The sequence below is a fragment of the Martes martes genome (assembly GCF_963455335.1).
Source record: "Martes martes genome assembly, chromosome: X".
NCBI lineage: Eukaryota > Metazoa > Chordata > Mammalia > Carnivora > Mustelidae > Martes > Martes martes.
Window position 1 is genome coordinate 32,009,563 of NC_137897.1, and position 23,860 is coordinate 32,033,422.

At 42.1% G+C, this 23,860-nt stretch overlaps 1 protein-coding gene across 1 annotated transcript in view; it reads right to left on the reverse strand.

The window, feature by feature from the left end:
• Positions 1-5,098: 5,098 nt before the first annotated feature.
• Positions 5,099-23,860, reverse strand: part of SRPX (sushi repeat containing protein X-linked) — a 119,663-nt gene continuing 100,901 nt past the window's right edge. Inside the window, exons 9-10 of the mRNA XM_080795786.1 lie at positions 19,014-19,135; positions 5,099-5,650 (exon numbers count right to left, since the gene is read on the reverse strand). Coding sequence (XP_080651912.1) covers positions 5,467-5,650; positions 19,014-19,135 — 306 coding nt within the window. The 3' untranslated portion in view covers positions 5,099-5,466. The remainder of the gene's footprint in view (positions 5,651-19,013; positions 19,136-23,860) is intronic.

The following is a 23,860-nucleotide window of genomic DNA, read 5'->3' on the forward strand; positions in this document are numbered from 1 at the left end:
CAGAAAGCTGGTGCCTGGACTCGCTGTTTTCAGCCAGCTTCCCCACTCTGATGCCTGGAAACTCTGCTGCTCTCAGGCATCCCTGTTCTTCTTGTGACCCCCCCTGGGGATCCTGAGACCGGGCTGTCCCACCTAGGATTCTGCCCTGCTTTTCCACCGGAACACCTCTAAGCCAGGCACATCCCCCACTGTAGCAGACTTCTAGAAGTTCCCATTGTGCACTCCTCTGTCTACAATACTTTACGTTGCCTTCTTAAGCTGGCTCCCTCTCTCTGCCGTATCTTCAGCTATATCACACGAGATTTAATCTCCTTATCTCCAACCTTCAAATGGTGGTCACTTTTCTATTTGTAGACTTGCAGCATTTGCTTTCTCATATCTCTGATTTCTCAGGTGTTCAGAATGATTTGATAACTATCTAGTTGTATTCAAGGGAAGAGACCAATGTAGGGTTCCCCTACCCCTCCACCATCTTAACGCCTCACTCCTTTGTTTCTTCTTGGTTCATGTTCTGGAAAATTGTGTCTCTAGAAATTTATCCATTTTTTTCTAGGTTGTCCAATCTGTTAGCATGTAAGTTTTTGTAATATCCTCTTATAATTCTTTATATTTCTGTGGTGTTTTTATTTCTCATCCTCCATTTCCCATTTTATTTGAGTCCTGTCTTCTTGATGAGTTTAGCTATAAATTTATCAATTTTGTTTATCTTTTCAAAGAACCAGCTCTTGGTTTCATTGAACTTTTCTATTCTTGTGTGTGTGTTTTTTTTTTTTTTTTTTTGCGTGTGTGTCTGTTTTATTTCTCCTCTAATCTTTATTATTTCCTCCCTTCTAGCTTTGAGCTGTGTGTTTTTTTCTACTTCCTTTTGGTGTATAAGGTTGGGGTTTTTTTTATTTTTTATTTTTTTGGCTTTTTTTTTAAATACACTTTTTTAAAATTGTGTTGTTAGTCACCATACAGTACATCATTAGTTTTTGATGTAGTGTTCCATGATCCATTGTTTGCATGTAATACCCACTGCTCCATGCAATATGTGTCCTCCTTAATACCCATCACCAGGCTCACCCATCCCCCCATACCCTCCCTTCTAAAACCCTCCGGTTGTTTCATAGTCTCTCATGGCTCATCTCCCACTCCCAATTTCTCCCCCTTCATTTTTTCCCTTCTCCTAATGTCCTCCATGCTTGAATATTGTTTCTTGATATAGGCCTGAATCAGTATAAACATTCCTCTTAGAAGTGCTTTTTCTGTGTCCTAAAGATTTTGGACTAATGTTTTCATTTTTATTTGTCTTCATGTATTTTTAATTTTTTTTACTTGTCATAAGTTGTTTAGTTGTTATTTTTTGGCCTCTTTTTGGTCTATTTTTTTGGCCTACTTTTTCTAGTTTTTAAAATTGTAGTTGATTTCTGGTTTCATATCATTGGGGTTAGAAAAGATGCTTTAGATATTTCATTATTCTTAAATTTCTTTAGACTTGTTTTGTGGCCCAACATGTAATTTATCCTGAAGAATGTTCCATGTGCTTTGAAAATAATGTGTATTCCACTCTTTGTAGATGGAATGTTCTATATGTAGCTGTTAGGTCCCGGTCTAATGTGCCATTCAAGGTCAGTTTGCTTGTTGATTTTCTGTCTGGATAATCTATCCATTGATGTTAATGGGGTGTAAAAGTCCTTACTATTATTGTGTTACTTTCACTTTCTCCCTTTATGTCTATTAATATTTGCTTTATGTATTTAGGTATTCCTATGTTTGGTGCATAGATGTTTACACTTGTTACATCCTTTTAATTGATCCTTTTACTGTTATGTAATGGCCTTCTTTATTTCATGCTACAGTCTGTTTAAAGTCTTTTTTGTGTGATATAAGTAATGCTACTTCAGTTTTTTTTTTTTTTTTTTTGCTCCATTGGCATATCTTTTTCCATCCCTTCACTTTTAGTCTGTATGTCTGATGTAACTGTCTTGGAGGCAGCATATAGATGGGTCTGCTCTTTCTACTTATTCAGTCACCCTCTATCTTTTGACTGGAGCATTGAGTTCATCTACATTTGATGTAATTATTGGTAAGTATCGCTAAGTACTTATTGCCATTTTTGAAAATTTTCTCTCGTTGCTTGTGTAGTTCTCTTCTGTTCCTTTCTTCTTTTGATGTCTTCCCTTGTGGTTTGATAGCTTGCTTTCATTTTTGCTTGGATTTAATTTGTGTGTGTGTGTGTTTTTACTATAGGTTTTTGATTTGTGGTTATCATTACATTCTCATATAACATCCTATGTGTATAGTACTCTATAATAAACTGACGGTTATTTAAGTTTGAACACGATCTAAAAACACTAAATTTTTAATTCCCTCTCCCTGTTTTATGTATATATCATATTTTACAACTTTTTATTTTGTATATGCCTTGACTAATTTTTGTAGATATAATTGATTTTATTACTTTAACTTCCACACTGGCTATTTATAAGTGATTAATCTGCCTTTTCCATCTGATTGCTTTTACCCGTGAAATTTTTTCCTTTTATACTTTTCATACTTCCAGGTATGGCCTTTTCTTTCCACTTAAAGAATTCTCCCTTCATTTCTTGTAAGGCTGGTTTAGGGTTGATGAACTCCTTCAATTTTTCTTGTCTGGGAAACTCTTTCTCTCTCCTGTTCTAAATGATAGCTATGCTGGCTAAAGTGTTCTTGGTTGTAGGTTTTTTCATCACTTTGAAGATACCATGCCATTCCTTTCTGGCCTGCAGAGTTTTGCTGAAAAATCATCTGACAGCCTCACAGGATTTCTTTTGTATATAATTGTCTTCACTTGCTGCTTTTAAATCTTTATCATTACTTTTGCCATTTTAATTAGTATTAAAAGACAAACTTGAGTTTATCTTCCTAGGGACTCTCTAAGCTTCCTGGACCTGGATGTCTGTTTCCTTCCCCAGCTATTATTTCTTCAAATAAATGTTCTGACTCCTCTCTCTCTCTTCTTCTTGTGGGACCCCTTTAATGTGAATGTTAGGACATTTGATGATGTCACAGAATCCCCTTAACCTATTCTAACTTTTTTTATTCTTTTTCCTTTTCAGCTTGGTTGCTATCTATTACCATTTTCCAGATTGCTGATCCATTTTTTTCCTACATTCTTTCAACTGCTATTGATTCCCTCTATGAATTTTACATTTCACTTATTGAATTCTTCAGCTCCCACTGGTTCTTTTTTAATTTCATATCTCTTCATTAAGGTTCTTAGTGAGTCCATCCACTCTTTACTCCAGTCCAATGAGTATCTGTGTGACCATTATTTAGACGTTATTATCAATATTATCTCTGTTTTATTTAGTTCTTTTACTGTGATTTTGTCTTGTTCCTTCATTTGGGACACATTTCTCTGTCTCCACATTTTCTCCAACTCTGTGCCTCTGTTGGAAGGTCAGCCCTGTTTCCTGTTCTTCAAAGTAATGGCCTTGTGTAAAAGGTCCTGTGGTGCCCTATAACACAGTCCCACCTGGTCACCAGATTCATGCACTCTAGGGCATCCCGTGTCATCTGTGTATACTCTCCTTTTGTGACTGAGCCATGAATGTCTTCAGCCCAGCTGTCTGCAATAACTTGCTTTGCTTTGCCTGCTCTGAATGCATTGGGCAGTTTTACTCTCTGTGTTGTTGAGAGGTCCGGCTGCCGTCACCCCAGGCTCCTTCATGGGCAAGGACAGTAGTCAGCTTAGCTGTCCGCAGTTAGCCTTTCTGATACAGCTGCAGGTGCACCAAAGGGCAGGGTGTGCCCCATGAACAGACAGCTGAAAGGTCTGGCTGCTGGAGCTGTGAGTGTGCTGGTGTGGGAGCAGCCATCACATTGCAGGGGGCAGTCCTGGCCAGGGCTACCTGCCAACTGAGGCAGGGCAGGCAGGTTGAACCGAGTGGTTGCACGGGAGATGGCCAGGTTGGAAGCATGTCGTGCTAACAAGAGATGGACAGTGTTAGAGGTGGTTCCTATAAGCATCTGGCTGCCTGGGCTGGAGAAGAGCAAGAAAAAAATGGTGCCCACCAGTACTTTTGTTTCCAGAGGAATCTGCAGATCTCTGACATGCGTTCTAAGATTGGTTGATAAATCTTCATCATGTATGCCCTACGTGCTTATCAAGCTGTTCCTTCCGTGCTGGGTCTTGGGCTGTTATTTTAGTATGCTGGCTCTTTAAGGGCAGGAACTCGGTTTCCTATCACCCTTGGGCTCTTCCAGAGTAAAGCCCCAATAGTTTCCACAGCCAGACATTATGGGGAAGTACGTGGTGTGGGGTCTGGTTGTCTCCTCCATGTTTGTGATGTCCCTCCTCTCTGCAGTTAGTTGTGCCAGGGGTCTGGTTCCCAACCATATCTCCACTCCTCTTACCTTTTGTGACATGGCCTTCTTTCTATGACCAGCTGTAGAAGATCTGTTCTGCCATTCTTCAGGCAATTGTCAGAGTTCGTTTTATACGTGTAGTTGATGACTCGATGTGCCCATGGGATAAGGTGAGCGCAGATCCTTCTTCTCCATCTTCCAAATGTCTGTTTACTTTGATTCTAATAGTTCAATGGTTAGTAGTTAGGGAGCTTTTTTTTGGCCAGAAAGTAGTGCCATAGCACAAGTCCTTGGTTTCTCCTATGGGAACTGATTTGCTGCTAAGGTTCTGAGTGCACACATTAAAAATGTGTTAGCAGACTGGAGGTAAGTGTGTGTTTAGCACTTGTGGCTTTGGGCGTGGCCTGGTAGGACTATCTTCAAGGGGAGGGTCCCAGAACATGGAACTCCTGCAACAGGGTGACGATCCCTCTGTCTTTGCTGATCCTTCTGACCTCTGACTCATAACAATGGTCATTGGGGAAAAACAAAAGGAGACAATTGGTGCTTCTTGTTTATGCTGTCAAAGTTAGTGATCAAAGGCTTACCTTTTTGATTTTTGGCTTCTTGCTGTCATGAGCTACTCTACCACCTGGAAGGTGAGTTAGGGAGTTAGGGAGCTCTCCCAGCTCAGCTGAGTTCCTCCTGATGGAAGTAAGTACATTTTTCCATTCCTAAAACCACTGAGCCAAGTAGGGCTTGTGCTTAAAACAAAATAAATTTTAGTAAATTTGCTCCAAAATATTTTATTAATATGTTTTATATAAAAAAACAAAATAGAAGTAAGTTATGTGTTACACCGAATAACACACTGAAAGCATGTAGAGGGTTGTGGTTTCTAATTTCTCTAGAAAGTTGACCAGCCGTGATGGAATAAGGAGAAAGAGTACGTATCATAGTCACCATTTCTGGGGAGTACACTTCAAAGTACAAAAAGCATCGTGGTAATTTTTAAGTGCAAAGAAAGCTCATATTAAAATAGACTTTAAAAATTACAAATAAAAATCTGTACATCAAGAATAGTTTTCTGGCCTTTCCGTGTGCCTAGTACTGTGGAGAACGAGAGGAGGGACCGCCAAGAGAGGAACCGTCACATCAGGTGTTACAGGTCTGGCCCATTTCAGCTTGCAGCACCATCTCCTCTTTTCGCAAGGGGAAAGTGTCAATCAGGTTGAAGAGGGCCGCAGGCATCACCAGGGAGACATAGCGCTCCTTGTCCATGCCATGCTTATCCACGAGCACCATACTGAAGGAATAGAGTGGGATGCGCAGCAACAACCTAGGGCGGACACAGAGAAGACTGTCAAACCTGACTCCCAAGGGTTCTGTTGGACCAGCCAGAGCCCTATAGTGACACCGTGGGCAGAGAAACTCGTACTACTGCAGACTTACTCATCTAAAGACCCTTGCTACTCATAGTATGGTGTTTGGACTAACAGCGACACTGGAGAATCCCAGGCTCCACCCCAAACCTGCTGAAATAGATCTGAGTTATTAACAAGATTCCCCCAAATGACTGGTATGCGCCTGAAAGGGTAAGTGGTACCGCTTTATACCCATCAGCAAGATCCTGGGCCTCCCTTGGTGCGCTGTGTGCCAACAGTTACTACAGGGTGTGTACAACAGTCCTAATAGATTTTCTGCATTAAATTGGAGTCAACCCAAATTTACAGACTAGGTCTGCACAACCAGGTACATACTAGAACTAAGTCCATGGTTAATAGGGGTGATTTTGCCCTCTAGGGAATATCTGGCCATGTCTGGACACATTTTTCATGGGCACAGTCGCCCACGATGCTGCTTAATGTCTTCGGACCCACTGGAAAGCCTCCCCCAAAAAAGAATCAGTCAGCCCCCAAGGTCAATAGTACTGAGGTCGAAAAACCGTGGACTAGGCGAAGCTGATCGAAGTAAGCTTCCAAACATTGTAATTGTGGCCCATTCTGGCTCATGCAGTAGCCAGCTCAGGACGGCAGTTAGAGGAGATGAAGCTTGGTCTATGCTCCAGGTCCAGTAACTTGGTTCATTATAATTTGTACCTCAGATAATTCCCTCCCAAAAAAGTCAGATTTTTTCCCTACTCTATCATGCTAGAATTTATCTTGTGGAAAATAATGATTTTTGTATCAACAGAAGCGTGTTTAGATGAAATCTGCCAGGGAAAGCAAACAAGTTGATCAGCTGAGCCCACTCAGTCTCTTCTCGGTTTTACTTTTGAATTTACTTAGCTAGACGTTCTGTGTAAGGCAGACTATACATTGCCATCTGTATTTAAAGTGAAATATTTTTCCTCCCACCCAAGGATCAAGGGGAAAATATTTGCTACTCAAAATCCAAACTGATGATACTTGCTTCTGCCATTTAAGAGAGTTTCAGGGAAGATGGGAATAATTTCTATTTTATCTCAGTGGGAAGCTAAATTGCTAATCTGCTGCTAGTGACTAGAAGGAAAGAAAGACAACAGTTAAATCCCTCTACGAGGTCTCCTGAGACAGGAGAGAGCAGCTCAGGAGGAGGTGACCGAGAAACGCATAAAGTGAGTGTGTAGACCATGAAGTGGGTCAAAATGGAGATAAACTGCTCTGCATCTTTAAAAGGAGGAGTATTTAGTTTTTTCTAGAGGAGAGAGGGATGTCCTAATGCAGAACGGTCCCAGAGAACAAGAGTAGAAAAGAAAGCTGGTCTGGAGGGCGAAAAAGGCCACGTGTTGTGGCAGTTGGAGTCTGTGGGAAAAGGGCAACCACTGAGGAAACGTAGCATTTGATGCTCTAGTGCTTCTGAGGCTAGGGTGGCAATCTCCCATGGTGCCACCGTCTGCTACCACACACGCTCCTCATGTGAGCCTTGTGCCTTGATGGACAGAATATAAAGAGGAAAAATGACCATGGGAAGAAATGAGTGTTCAGGTCAGCAGGCGATCAACAGTCACTGGAAATATATCCCACCATACCCGAGACCACAGAAATCTTAGAGATGGATGATGGGACACCCCACAGGCTGAGGGGTGTTGCCAGCAGTGTGTTGGAGTTACATAAATGTCTGTAATGAGCTCTTTCTGGAGAATCTTCTAGAAAACTCTATAGACTAAAAAAAATAATAATAATATGGGCTGTTCTGTTTCAAGATGGCAATGGAAGATCCTGAAGTCACCTCCTCACATGGACACAACTTTACAACTACATCTGGAACAGTTTCTTCTGAAAAAAAAACAAAACAAAAACAAAAACAAAAACAAAAACCCAAAAAACCTGAGACCAGGCAGAGCGACTACTGCATATCAGGAAATGAGAACAAAGCCACATCGAAGCAGGTATGAAAAGACGAAACACAATCTCAGCAAAGTAGCCACACGCCCAGGACAGGGATACCAATCATGAGGGAACTGAAAACCTGGAGCTTTTCTTTAAGGATCAGAGTCTCTTCACCGCATGTAGGGAACCCTGTCTTTTGAGATCTGCCCAGGAGCGCGCTCCCCCAAATGTCTAGCTTTGAAAACCAATAGGGCCGGAGCAGAGGAGACGTGCAGGTCTGTGGTCAACGGAGAAAGGGTGCTTACGGGGCTCAACCTACAAACTCCCCCAAAGGGCAGCCCAGAAGGAGCCATTTGAAAAGCACCCAGACATCAGGTGAAAGAAGCTCCTTTGCTCATTTTTAAGTGTGTGACTGAGCCTCAGGGACAGAGGCTGGTGGCTGCTGTTTTCACACTCCGTCTTGCTAAAGCCAGTGGAAGCCGTCTCTTATTTTATTTTTGGCCTTTGGGCTACTTCTTCACACTCCAGCCAGCAGGTGCCCTCCTTGTGCTATCCTGCCTTCTAAAGCTGGTGCGCGCTGTCTCTCTCCATCCGGCTCTCCCTCGTCCTCTGTCCCTCTCCGCCCCTCCCTTGCTCCCTGTTGTACACACTGGAGCTCTTTTGTTCCTAATCTGTCCCTCCGGCGCGCCTTCCCTCCAGCTCTGTGCATCTCTCTCTCCCCAGCTCACGTGCACTCCATCTCTGCCGCACTCATCCGCTCTCCATCTGTCCTTTGCACACTTATTCCCCATCTCTCTCTCCTTTGCCCTCTCCTCTCTGTATGTGTGTCCATCTCCTGCTTTGTGTCTCTCCTTTTTATCCTTCTCTTTCTCTCTGTCTCCCTTTCTCTGTGTATCTCTGTGTTGGTGTCTCTCTCCCTCTGTATCTCTCTCTTCCCATGGAGGTCCCAGTCTTTGTCTGTGTGTCCCAGCTTCCGCCCCTCCTCCTCCTTTTCCCCCCAGCCCCTCTGGCCATCTCCCCCACTCTGTACGTCTCTCTCTCTCATTCTTCTCCCTCATATCCCTCTACCCCCCCATTTGTGTGTGTCTGTCTCCCCCTTGCTCCTCTCCCCCCTCTTTCCCTCTAACCATCTGCTTATGACTCTTCATGTCTTGGTCTCACTGTGTGTGTGTCTCGCTCTCCTTAACACTGTCCCCCTCCATCTCTCTCTCTCTCCATTTCAGTGAGTACCACCCTTTGCACGCCCCCCTTGGCTTCACTCCAGCTGATGGGCCCTATCTTCCCACACACCATCTGCCTCCCTACAGCTCTGTAGTATTTTCCAGGAAGGAGGGCACACCTTTCCTGGCTCCCTGATACTTGCCGATGATGCTGCCAGGACACCTGTACATCATCTGGCTCTTGAGGCTGTGTTGCTGACACCTACAGGTCCTACAAGCCAGTAACTAACGGGAAAAAGTTCTTAAACAGTGACCACCCCCAGGAGACCACCATTCGTTCAGACCCGGGAATTCAGTCTTTCTCTGAAAGAGGCCTATTCGCATATCATCATAGCTACGGAACGAGGGGCGGACTTCTTAAATGGACCTCTAGGGACTGACTATAAACCCTTCCGAGACCTTGGAGGGGAGATGCTATCTATGTACTATGCCTCTGCTGCTCTCCAGAGTGCTGGCATCTACTGGAGGAGAGCTCACGGATGCCTGCTGCCCCAGTTTTTACGTCTGGTGAAATGGACTTTGTGGATGCCACCCAGAGGATACCCCTTGATCACAGGTTCCAGAGGCCAAAAAGACTTGCATTCCGGGCTGCTACCAGACTGTATCAATCAAGAAGACAGTTCTTGGTAAGCTATCCCTGGCCTGGGGCACCGCATGGACAGATTAAAACAGATCCCATCTTCCTGTGAAACATTCCCATTTGCTTATCCTGGAACCTCCTCCGGAGGGGCAGCCTTCAGCTTCAGCACACAGATAGGAACCTACGGTCGGGCTCTCACAAAACAGTCCCAGGGATGCCATCTTGGTGCTGTCCCTTTGTCTCACTACAGCTCACCCCTATGTCCCAGAAAGGAGCTTGTGCACTTTTTTGACTGCCATGCAGGGGACACCTCCCGATCACGCAGCTCACATGACCAGTGGAGCTAACACTTACAGTCCCGCAACACTGTATATATGTTTGTATTCTTAACACATGCTGGTTGGGGGTCTCGCTTCCATTGAGCCTGAATCGAAGTGCTAAGATTCTCACCTTCGGTACATGGATTACATACTGGAACAATCTCAGATACTGGAAGCTACTGAAAATAAAATAGTCTGCTTAGAGACTCAGAAAGGTTTGAGAGACCATGAAAAGCTACAGCAACAGATGACCAATAAGGATCATCTCCTATGTAAGACCACCATTTCAACAGTGGGAGAAATGGCTGTTGTTTCATCTAATACAACAGAAGAAGATGTTCCAAACAACATAGCAAGATCAAACCTTGGAAAATAAACCTTAATAAAATGGAGAAAAGTAATTTACCTGATAAAGAATTCAAAGTAATGATCATAAAAATGCTCTTAAAACTTGGAAAAAGAATGGCCTAGTCCATTGAGAACTCCAAAAAAGAAAATATACAAAAGTATCAAACAGAAGTCACAGAGCTGAAGAATTCAACAACAAAATGTGAAAATATATGAATCTTGGAACACTGAAAAAATGAAATTAGACAAAAAAATATTAGAACCATTATGTAATAAAAAATATTAGAACCATTATGTAAAAAATTTAAAAAATGTGTGTGTGTGTGTGTATGTATGGAATTCAACAAGAAACTAGATGGAGAAATAATCAGTGAACTCAAAGGCAGGGCAGAAGAATTTAAAGTTCTTTTTTTCTTTTTGCTGCTCTGAATGCGTAAACAATTAAAGTAGCTTACAGGATATATGGAAAAATGCCAAGCAGACTAACATTTGCATATATGATTCCATTATTTGTACACAAGAGGTCCCAGAAGGAGGACAAAGAGGCTGAAAACTTCCCCAACATGGGAAAGAAACAGACAACCAGATCAAGGAGGCCCAGAGAATTCTAAATAAGAAACCAGAGATCTACACCAAAACATATTATAACTAAAATGTCAAAAGTTAAGACAAGGAGAGAACCTTAAAAGCAAGAGAATAACAGCTTGTTACATACAGGAAACCCCAGAGGACTATCAGCATGTATTTTCAGCAGAAACCTCGACTGCTGAAGGGAGTGGCAGGATATGATACATTGCAAGTGTTCAAAGAAAACAGCTTCCAACCAAGAATAGTCTATTCAAAAAAATTATTCAGAATTGAAGGAGACATAGTTTCGCAGACAAGCTAAAGGAGTTCATCACCACTAAACCACCCTTATAAGAAATGGTAAAGGGACTTCTTTATGCTGAAAAGGATGGGCACTGATGAGTAACAAGAAAACATATGAAAGTATACATCTCATTGGTAGAGGCAAATATATAGTAAAGCTAGTGGATTCATCACATAAAGGTAGTATAAAAGGTTAAAATATGTAAGTAGTAAAAACTGTAACTACAATAAGTTAAGAGATACACAAGATAAAAAGATATAGTTGTGACATCAAAAACATAAAATGTATTGTTTGGGCAAATACCTAGTAGGGCAATTACTGGGTAAGAGGGTAGTTCTTTTTTTTTTTTTTTTTTTAACTTTGAGGAACCTCCATACTGTTTTCCACAGTGGTTGCACCAGTTTCCATTCCCAGCGACAGTGCACAAAGGTTCCCCTTTCTCCACATCCTCAGCAATACCTGTTGTCTCTTATGTTGATGTAAGCCATTCTGCCAGGTGTGAGGTGATAGCTCATTGTGGTTTTGATTTGCATTTTTTCATTGCATCTCTTGGCCATCTGTAAGTTTTCTCCGGAAAATGTCTGTTGATGTCTTCTGCCCATTTTAAAATTAGATAATTTGTTGAGTTGCCTAAGTTCTATATGTATTTGGATACGAACCCTTTGTCATTTGCAGATATCTTCTCCCATTCAGGAGGCTACCTTTTAGTTTTGCTGATGGTTTCCTTCACTGTGCAGAAGATTTTTCTCTTGATGAGGTCCCACTAGTTCATTTTTGGTTTTGTTTCGCTTGCTTCAAGAAACATATGCAGAAGGAAGTTGCTGTGGCCGATGTCAAAGAGGTTATGGTCTGTGTTCTCTAGGATTGTTATGGGTTCATGAACGTTCAGGCAGACACCTAACGACTGAGCCACCCAGGTGCCCTGCAGTAATTTTTAAGGTATTGTTGGATTCAGTTTGCTTGTATTTGGTTGAGGATTTTTGTATCTATGCTCATCAGAGGAATTGGCATGTACTTCTCTTTTTTGTGGTGTCTTTATCTGGTTTTGGTATCAAGGCAATGCTGGCCTCATAGACTGAATTTGGAAGTTTTCCTTACTTTTTCTTTTTTTGGGAATGTTTTGAGAAGAACAGGTACTAACTCTTCATTAAATGTTTGGTAGAATTTGCCTTTGAAGATATCTGGCCCTGGAGTTTTGTTTGTTGGCAGGTTTTTGATTCCTGGCTCAATTTCTTTGCTGGTAATCAGTCTGTTCAAGTTTTCTCTCTCTTCTTATTTCAGCTTTGGTAGGTTATAGGTTTCTCAGTATTCATCCCTATCTTCTAGGTTGTGTTCCTGGTTTCACTTATCTATTCTATTGGTCTTTTAGTTTCTAGACCATTTACTCTGATCTAAATCTTTATTATTTCCTTCCTTCTGCTGGTTTGGGGGTTTGTTTGTTCTTTTTCTAGCTCCTTTAGGTAAAACATTAGGTTTTTTTGAGACTTTTCATGCTTCTTGAGGTAGGCCTGTATTGCTATGAACTTCCCTTATAGAACTGGGTTTACTGCATTCCAATGGTCTTCAACCATTGTTTTCATTTTCATTGGTTTCTTCTTTGATTTCCTGATTGACCCATTCATTGTTTAATAGCATATTCTTTAACCTCCATGTATTTGTGGTCTTTCCTGATTTTTTCTTGTGGTTGACTTCTAGCTTCATAGCATTTTGGCCAGAAAAGATGCATGCATGGTATGACTATCACTTTTTCAATTTGTTAAGGCATGCTTTGTGGCCTAATAGGTGATCTATTCTGGAGAATGTTTCATGTGACTAGTGCCCTTTAAAATATATAGTACTTTATGTGTTAGTTTCTTCTCTAGAAAAAAAAAGTCAATAAAATTCCATTTATCAACAAAATAGTTTGAGACCAAAAAAATGAAAATATACAAAGACTCATAGAATGTAATAAAAACAGTTCTAAGAGGAAAATTCATAGTGATAAATGCCTACCTAAAGTAAGAGAATAAATCAAATAAATAATGTAACTTTACACCTCAGCCAGAAAAAGAACAACTAAAGGCCAAAACAGAAGAACAGAAATAAAGTTCAGAGTGAAAATAAATGAAACAGATTAAAAAGACAATAGAAAAGATCAATGAAAGAAGAGCTAGCTTTTTGAAAAGATAGTAATATTGATAAATCTTTAGCTAGATTCACCAAGAAAAAAAGGAGGGCTCAAATAAGTAAAATCAGAAATGAAAGAGATGTTACAACTAATAATGTAAGAATACAGAAAATCATACAGAAAACCATAGACTATTTATGAACAATTATATGCTAACAAATTAGACAAACCAGAAGAAATGTATACAATTCTAGAAACATAAAACTTTCCCAAACTGAATCATGAATAGAAATATCTGAACACACCAAATTCTAGTAAGGATACTGAATCAGTAATCAAAAAACTTCCCACCAAACAGAAGACCAGGTCCACACATCTTCACTGGTGAATTATAGCAAACAATAGTAACAATCCTTCCCAGATGGTTCCTAAAAATGTAAGAGGAGGGAACGCTTCCAAACTTATTTTATGAGGTCAGCATTTCCCTAATACCAAAACCAGATGAAGACATTAGAAGGAAAGCCCAATATCCCTAATGGACATAGTTGCAAATATCCTCAATAAAACACTAGCATGCTGAATTCAATGATACATTAAATGGATCATTCACCATGATCAAATGGGGTTTCTTTCAGGGATGCAAGGATGATTCAACATCTGTTAACATGTTACACCACATTTGCAAAATGAAGGATAAAAATAATAAGCTCATCAATAGATGCAGAAAAACTGTTTGCAAAGCTCAATATTGTTTATGATGAAAACTCTCAACAAAGTACAGAGGAAATAAACCTCAACATAACACAGGCTATATATGCCAAGCCCACATCTAATATCATACTTCTGTTGAAAAGCTAAAGGTTTTCCAGTAAGGTGAGAAACAAGACAAGGATGCCCACTCTCACCACTATTATTTAACAGAGTATTAGAAATCCTACCCACAGCAGTTAGGAAAGGAAAGTAAATCAAAGGCCTCCAGTTGGGAAGGAAATACTACACCTGTCACTATTTGCAGAGGACATATTATATGTAGAAAGAGAAAATCCTTAAAGATTGCACTAATAAAGTGTGAATACCTGAATTCAGTAACGTTACAGGATGCAAAAATCTTTTGCATTTCTATACACTAATAATGAAATATCAGAAAGAAAATAAGCACTTTCACAATTGCATGAAAATGAATAAAATACCTAGGAATAAATTCAAGGAGGTACAAGACCTGAACACTAAAATCTATGGGACACTGATGAATGAAATTGAAGAAAATGCACAGGAAAAAAAATAGACATTCCATGCTCATGAATTGGGATATTATTAAAATGTCCATACTACCCAGAGGAATATACAGATTCTTCTAATTGTATTTTTTCACAGAAACAGAACAAAAATATCCTTAAAATTTGTATAGAAGCACAAAAGATGCTGAATAGCTAAAACAGTTTTGAGAAAGAACAACTAAAGCTGGAGGCAGTGTGCTCCTTGGTTTCCAACTATATTACGAAGCCATAGTAATTGAAACAGTATGGTACTGGCATAAAATCAGACCCATAGGACAGCAGAACAGAATAGGGAGCCCAGAAATAAATCCATACACACATGGCCAATTAATTTATGATGAAAGAGCCAATAGCTTCCAATGGGGTAAGACAATTTCTTCAATAAATATTATTGGGAAAACTAGGCCACTGTCATACACTGTATACAAAAATAAGCTCAACAAAATGCCTTAAAGACTTGAATGGAAGACCTGAAACCCTAACATACAGGAGAATATATAGTCAGTAAATTCATCTTCACCGTGATGCTTTTTTTGGATTTGACACAAAAGTAAAGTCGACAAAAGCAAAACAAACAAGAGGGAATATATCAAATTAAAAAGTTTCTGCAGGGGCCATTATCAACAAAATATAAAAGCAACCTACTCAAATGGAGAAAATACTTGCAACTCATATCTGAGAAGAGACTAATATCCAAAACATATAAAGAGTACATACAACTCAGTAACAAGACAACAAACACAAAATTAAAAATGGGCAGAGGAATGGCATAGGTGTTTTTCCACAGAAGACATACCCACGGTCATCAAATACAGGAAAACAATCTCAATATCACTAATCAGCAGGGAAGTGGAAATCAAAACCCCAGGGAAGTTATCACCTCATTCCTGTTAGCACAGATATTATTGCAAAGACAAAAATTAAGTGTTGGTGGGGTGCCTGGGTGGTACAGTCCATTGAGTATCCAAGTCAGTTTTGGCTCAGGTTGTGATCTCAGGGTCACGAGACTGAGCCCTGACTTGTGCTCTGCACTCAGCTGGGAATCTGCTTAAGGCTCTCTCTCCCTCCTCTTCTCCCTCTGTCCCCCCTCCCCTCCCCACCTCAAATTAATAAATCTTGGGGGAAAAAAGCATTAATGAGGTTCTGGAGAAAAGGGAACACTTGGGCATTGTTGGTGACAATGTATAATAGTGCAGCCACTTTGGAAAACAGTATGGATATTTTTCAAAAAATTAGTTACTATATAATTGTCCAATTCCACCTTTCGGGGTTTATCTGAAGAAAATTTTAAAAATTAACTTGAAAAGGTATATGCATCCTCATCTTTACTCCAGCGTTATGTACAAGAGCCAAGATATGGAAACAATGTAAGCGTCCATTGATGGGCAAACGGATAAAGGAAATATGGTACAAACACATACATACGTACACACACACGTAAAAGAAAATGTTGCCGTTTGTGACCATATGGATGGACCTTATGGAGATTATCCTAAGTGAAATAAATCAGAGGACAAATACCATGTGGCGTCCCTTTTATGTGGAATCTAAAACAACAACAAAAAAACCTCATAGATACAAAGGACAGAATAGTGGGTGGGTAAGGTCTGAAGGGGGTCAAAAGGTAGAAACTTCTAGATCTAAAATAAGTCATGGGGATTAATGTGAGGCATGGCAGTTATAGTTGATAATACCATATTATGTGTCTGAAAGTAGCTAAGAGTAAATCTTAAAATTTCACAAGGGAAAAAATGTAACTACATATGGTGATGGTTGTTAACTAGATTTAGTCTGATGATCATTTTGCAATATATACAAATATCGAATCATTATGTTGTATACTCATATAGTGTCAATTATACCTCAAAAATAATATGCATATAAAAATAATGGCATCCTTTGTCCCTATCACCCTTGCAATTGCTGGAAAGTTACTCTAGGGAACAGTTTGCCCAGACCTTCAGGTCTCCAAAACATCAGCGCTGGGGGCACCTGGGTGACTTGGTAGATTAAGCATCCAACTCTTGGTTTCGGCTCAGGTCATGATCTCAGGGTCCTGGGATCAAGCCCTGCATCCGGTTCCACGCTCAGTAAGGAGTCTGCTTGAGATTCTGTCCTTCTTCCTCCGCCCCTCCACCCCCCCACATGCATGCTCATGCACATATGCACCCTCTCTCTAAAATAAATCTTTAAAGAAAAACACATGAGAGTGAGAAACAGGGAGGTGGGAACTTTGCAACACCAGGCATTGCTGCTGCCTGTCAATTGCTTCATGATGGCTTCGGTGCTATTGGAAAGTAGTATTCTAACCACACAAGAGAATTTTTAGGTTCTCCAGGCATTCTGCATCTCCTGTTCTTTCATGCTTTCTATTCTTTGCCAAATTTGGCTCTTTTCATCTGCACTAGACCCTAGGGTGGAATTCAAAGGGAAAAAGATAAAACATCTACCTGCCAAGTCCCTTATTCCTCACTGATAGGTCTGATAAAGGGGACATGTGTCCTGACACTGACTCCATTAGGAAATACCTGTGACAGATCCTCTCTGTGTGACATCTACCTGGACTATCTTCCGGCTCCCCAGTCATGATTAACCCTCTTTTTATAGGCTGCTTTGCAAAATTTCCACTTCAAAGTTGTGAAGCCACGAGGCCCGTGGTTCTCACAATGTGAGCCTCAGACCAGCGGCTTCGGCCACGCTTGGGAACATGCTCAAAGTGCCATTCCTCCGGCCCCATCCTAGACCTACTGAAGCAAAGACTGTGGGCGTGGGGCCCCATTCTATGTTTTAGCAGTGTTCCAAGTGATTCGGAGGCCGCTCCAATTTGAGAAGCACTACATAATTCATGTATGTACTTCCCTTGTCGCTTTGGCCGTCCCCAGCCCACAGAGCTCTAGAGTCATCCCAACATCTATGACTTAAATCAGATTTTTCTGTTCTTCAAATTCCAGTCGTTTAAAATCACATCAGAATTTTACCCAGATTCCCTCTCTCTATATATCTGCAATCCGCAGAGTAACATCTAACAGATTCTGTGACAGGTTTGTAAAAAAATCATGAGCACAGGGTGTGAGCCAGTAGTTCTAAATTACCAACAGCTTCCAACACACACTTTGCGAATTTTTGTTATACATTTTCAGATGTCAACATAGTCCTCTCCCTAAGTTTACGGTTTTCAACTTGAAAGAGAACTCCAAGTACACTCCGAGAAGCTATGCTCACCCCTGGAAATAGTAACTTTAAATTTGTCTTAGTTTTGAGTCATTTCCTCTAGTTACTTAGCTCCAACATGGTTCCAAGCACTGTGCTAGGTACTGGGTAGCAAATGTTGAGGGGGTCTGGGGGTGACCTCATAAGTGTCACCTCTGGAGAGGTGTTAGCCGATGCAGCAGAACCAAAAAAAAAAAAAAAAAGTATATCCCAAAGGTTCTGAGTATACCCCGCCTTCTCCCTCTTTCAGCCAACTAAAGATAATTCAGATATCTTCATTTCTTTTTCCCTCCCTTGCCCTCTGAGTTTTTGACCTTAGTATGGATGGGGTGCTCTTTCTGGGGGGAGAGAGAGAAATCAAACATGGAGGGGGGTTGCCAAAAGGCAAATGGAAAACAGACACGTTAAAGAATCTGTTGTGTCATTCTATGACATCACTGGCTAAGGACGTATTTCTAGCCTACACTCTCCCAAGGGATCCCTGTGAATCTCTTGGAACATCTGAGCTGGGGCTCAAGTCCTCTTTCATTTTCTTCTTCTGGGAATATGGAAAGGCTGCATTGCCCAGCCTGCCCTGAAGTTCATTTGCAATCATGGGATGGATTCTAGCCAATGGACTTGGAGAGAATAATCTTATGCTTCCAACAGGAAGCATGAAAGAGGGGTAGGGTTTGTTGTCCTCGCTCCCAACCCCTTTGCAGAAACCTGGAATTCCTGTGTTCTAAATGTTGACTCTACAGGATGGTGGGGCCACCACCAGCCTGGGCCCCTGAAAGACTTTGAAGAGTAGTGACTATGGACTATGAACACGTAGCCCCCCTTGCACTGTGGGAGAAAAAGGATGGGTGAGGGAGGAAGATTTTGAGCAGTTTGGCTTTAGCCTAATTATCCTTTCCACAGTGGTCAAGAGAGGCAAGTAAATATTTGGGATTGCTCTGAAATTACCTTTTGGCTGTTGAATGCTGCTTTTTTAAGGCACCACGACTCCGAGCCTGAGCACCATGATTCTAGCTTTGTTAAGTGTTGCCAAAGGAAAATATAGTTGTTAAAATGGGAGTATCGACAAGTACCCTGGAAGCATGGAGGTAAAAGAGGCCAAGCCTGGAAAGGCTAACTGGATGCCTGCTCTCCTACTGGCACGAAGGATTGTGTAGGTTCTTTCCATAGCCTTTTCCCTACCCACACCAACCCCACCAAGCAGAAAGAAAGACAAAGCAAAGACAAAGCATAGCCCCTTGGTTAAAGGGGGAAGAAGACAACATGGGAAATTATCCACCATCTGATAAATACACACACGCAGCACCATGTCAGGTAGCATGGTCCTAGAACTCTCAGACTACAAGCAACTCAACATTGAAGGTTACGTGGAATTAATACTGAGTAGCAAGAAATCAAGGAACATGATCCCCAAAAAAGTACGTTGTAAGGGTACAATTTAAGGCCAGGACTTCCACCTACCTGAGCTGCAGAGCTAGGGCTGGAGGCATGATCTTTGCTCCTATCCTGCCGATGAGGGTCGGGAACACACCTACAAGCTCCACCACCGTGATATGTCGAAGATCCAGGCTACACTGTGCTTGCTGAAAACAAAAACAAAAACAAAAAAAAACGCAACAACAAAGGGAGAAGTGTGAGCATGAAGAAAGACTTCCAGGTCAAACTGCAGAGCGCCAGAAACAGCAGTGTTCCATCCTGGGTAGTTTATTTGCCTGCTCCAAACATTCTTGAAAACAGTGGAGAAATTGGGGTTCAACCAGTGGTTATAAAACCTAAATACCCTTGTAGAGAAACCACTCGGAGATGGCTTAGCAATCAGATTTTGAAAACCTGAGCAAGTTGGCAGTCTGTGTATTTCCAGAAGGGGGTGAGACTTTGCATGAGCTGAAGATCCTAGAAGGTGTCCAAAACCACCCCCAGAGAATTCAAATTTGTTTTCAAGGACAGAAGAGTATTGCCAGAGTCCCCTTATCTGCCCTTGCTTCTCTCCCACTCCCTCGTCCCAAGCTCCTCACACCCAAACACAGTAAGAAAAGACAGAGTAATCAAAGGCTTCAGTCTTCGTCTAGTGCCCTAGTTTTGACATCTGGTGACCTATTATGCCTGCTGCCCATAGGACACCCCTTAAGAGCCTGGGCATAGTGGGGAGAGGGCTTGCATTTCTGGGTCACAAGGGACCATAAAAATTGAGGACAGAGTTATTGGAGAAGTACAACTCCTACAGCACAGCAGAGAGGAAGACTGAAATACACCAGCAGTCTTTCTTTTTCTTTTGAGATTTTATTTGAGAGAGAGCATGCGCGAGGGAGCGAGCATGCGCACAAGTCGGTTGGGGGGGGGAGGAGCAGAGGGAGAAAGAGAAGCAGACTCCCCTGCCGAGCAGGGAGCCCGACATGGGACTCCATCCCAGAACCTCGGGACCATGACCTGAACCTTTAGGCGGACACTGAACCGACTGAGCCCCGCCCCCCGCCCAGGCACCCCTACCAGCATCCTTTCTGAGAATGGGACCTGCCTGCTTGTCCAGGAGGTTTGCCCTGAGGGGCAGGCTTCCAGATTGGCATGCGTCTAGGGGCCTCCAGAGGTGCTCTCAGGGAATGGCGACCAGGGGATGCCATCTTTGGGCTCAGGCTCTGTCTCATTCCATCTCACTGTTATCTTCCAGAAAGGAGCTTATTCCTTTGTCTGGTAACTTGATTTTTATGGCTGCCGCCAGGGAACCCATCCCTATAACCCGACTGTGGTGTCTAGTGGGGCTTCGGCTAGCGGTCCTCCAGGCCGGAACCAAGAGAGAGAGGGTTCCTCACTAGCTGCCACCTCAGGGCCCAGCAAGGGGTGCCAGACCCAGTAGCTCAGTCATATGTGAAAGAGGCCTGTGAGCTTATCAGCACAGCTGCCTCTCATTAAATACACCTCAAAGGGCAGCCTGCAACCCTCCCCTTGGACGGCAGACCCCGTCCCTTCACGCTCTCCCTTGTCCACACTCCAGAGCGACAGCATCTACCAGAGGGGAGCTGTGTAAAAACTGGCGCCCCAGTTTTTAATGTCTGGTGCCTGGATTTTTGTGGCTGCCACTCACAAAACGCCCCGTGATGGCCTGGCTCTGGTGGCTGGAAGGGCCTGCATTCCTGGGTCCTATGGGACGGTAACAGTCAGAGTTCTTGGCAGGCTCCCACCCCCAGGGCACTGGACAGCCACCTGAGGCACAACCCTGGTATAGCTGTGAAAGAGGCCTGTTTGTCCTGGATCTTTGGCCAAACGGGCGGACTTTAGGCTTGGCGCACATCGAGAGGCCTGCAGAGATGCTCAGGGAACACTGGCCAGGGGACACCATCTTTGTTCGCTCTTGCTCTCCCCCCACCCTGGAGGTTTTCTGGGCTATGCCCAGGCAGCACAATTCACTCACTGCCCCACCCATGATGGATCAAGACTCACAGCCACTCCTGACCAAGGAGCCTCTTGGGGCAAATCTGCGAGTTGCCATAAGTCAACCCTTCCAGTCCTGCCAAGACAGGAGCATGAGTCATGGCCCCACCGGCTGTGGAATATGGCTTCTACCCGCCTCCCTTTGACAGGGAGGATTGGTAAGAACACCAGCGCACTACCTAACCCGACCACTCCCAAGCTGGGAGGTAGGAGGGGAGAGCTGATTGCCACCAGAGTGAACACAGTAGTCCTGTTCGGACATGAACTTGAAGCTTGGCTTGACTGGAGTCAAGACCAAAAATGAAGAGCATTAGCAACCTTGGAGCTACTGCTCCCACTGAACCCAACAGGGAAACCAAGGCACCACCCACTCATTCATCACTTGATTGCTGAGTACAGCTTCCTGACTGCCCAACTGGGGTGTCTTCCCACAGCACAAGGGATGCTGGGTGGCCTGTGTGACAACCCTACTTAGAGTGGCACTGGACCAGAGGGCAGGGCCCATGACACTCCCTGACTGCAGAGCAAAAGTGGCAGCGTCACCTGACCGTGACATTCAGTGCCTGCTCTTGCCTCATTCAGGTCCGTGAACAGTGAGCTGTGCAGGCCCTGGGTTTCATCCTGCGCCCTGCCCTCACCAGAGCCGGGAAGCTGTCATAGCTCCACCTCCTGCTGAGGATAGTAGCCAGTCCTGCCTAATAAGCCTGACCCGAGAATCCAGTCCAGCCTACAGCTTCACTTGGGTAAGAAAACAAGCCAGGAGTCCTATCCAGCTCTTCTCAGTAGTGACCCACACACCCCAGCCCCCAACCACCAGCCTTAGAATTCAAAGAGTTCTAAGGTCTAAATAGGTCAAAAATAGACCCTAAGAGCAGGACCCACGTGCCCAAAGACACTACCAGCAGACACAGCCAAAACACCAAAACTGAGCTGATTGCGGAGGAACTGTCTCCCCCAGAGTGAAGCTGCAAAGTCTGGAAGAGAACACTTACTCGAATGTGTACAGACCAACATAAGGAATCAAGGATCGTGAACAATCAGCAAAGGAAACCCATCAACGGCAGTACCAAAGGGAAGTAATAAAGCTCTAATAACTGATGCTAAAGAAATGGAAATCTAAGAACGGTCAGAGAATTCAGAATAATTCTAAGTTTAGTGAACTACAAGAATGCATAGACAACAAAATTAGGAAAGCAATGCATGAACAAGACAAGAAGTTCAGAAGTTCAACAAAGAAAGAGCAACAATTAAAAAAAAAAAAAAAACGGGGACGCCTGGGTGGCTCAGTTGATTAAGCATCTGCCTTTGGCTCAGGTCATGATCCCAGGGTCTTGGGACCAAGCCCCGCATCAGGCTCACTGCTCAGTGTGGAGCCTGCTTCTCCCTCACCCTCTCCCTCTGCCATTTCCCTGTTTGTGTTCTGCCAAATAAATAAAATCTTTTAAAAAATAAATTGGAAAAAAAAAAAAGAAATCCTAGAGTTAAAGCATATAGTAACTCAACTGAAGAATTCCATACAGAGCATCCAAAGCAGTCTTGGCCATGCAGAAGGGAAAAAAAAAAATCAGCAACCTGGTAGATGCAGCATTTGAAACTATTCAGAGGATAAAAAAGAATAAGGAATGAAAAAGAAGGAATAAAGCCTAAAGGACTTATGGGACAGAATAGAAACAATATTCACATTATGGGAATTCCAGAAGGAGGAAAAAAGGGGAGAAAGGTGCAGAAAGTATATTTAAAACAATAATCACTGAAAATTTCCCAAACCTGGAGAGAGAAATAGAGATCCAGATCAAAGATGCCCAGATGATCTCAAATAGGGCTATACCGAGACACATCACAAGTGAATTGTCAAAAGTCAAAGGCAGAACAAGAATTTGAGAAACGGCAAAAGAAGAGAAGTTACTTACAAGGGAAGCCCATAAGACAATTAGTGCATTTTTCAACAGAAACTTTTCAGGCCATAAGATAATGGGTTGGCATATTCGAAATATTGAAAGACAAAGAAAACTGTCAGCCAAGCATAATATACCAGGTGAAGCGGTTCTTCAGAAACGGGGAGATTAAGATTTTCCTGGTCAAACCAAAGTTGAGGGAACTCATCTGCATTAGACCTGCATTACAAGAAATGCTAAACAGAGTTCATTAAGTAGAAATAAAAGAATACTTAGCTGACATCATAAAAACATAAGAAGGCAATATAAAAGTCACTGTTGATGGTAAAGCATATGATCAAAATTGGATCATGTAATATGGTAAGGATGATGCTTAATTCACTTACAACTCTAGTTTTAAAGTTAAAAAATGGAGGAAAATGACTCAAACTACAATCATCTGTTATTAGTTACACGATATAAAAACATGTGAACTAAAATATCAATAACCTAAAATGTGAAAGAGAAGACAAATATAAGTATAAAGCTTAGGAATTCTATTGAAGTTAAGTTGATATTGGTTTAAAATAGAGTGTTACAATTTTAAGATATTTTACTTAAGCCTCACGGTAACCACAAGGGAAAAACCTGTAGTAATTATACAAAAGAACATGATGAAGTCAAAGCATATTGAAACCATAAGACATCAAACACACACAAAAAAAGACAGAAGGTAAAGATATAAGAAACAATAGATCTACAAAACCATAAAGAAAGCAAATAACAAAATAGAAGATACATTCTTATCAATAATTACTTTAAATGTAAACACATTAAATTCTTCAATCAAAAGAATACATGAATGGATTTTTTTTAAAAAAGAGATCCAACTATATGCTGTCTACAAGAGACTCACATTAGCCTTTAACACACATAGAGACTCAGAGTGTGTGGATGAAAAAGAATATTTTGAGTAAATGGGAACCACAAAAAGTAGAAGTAGCTATA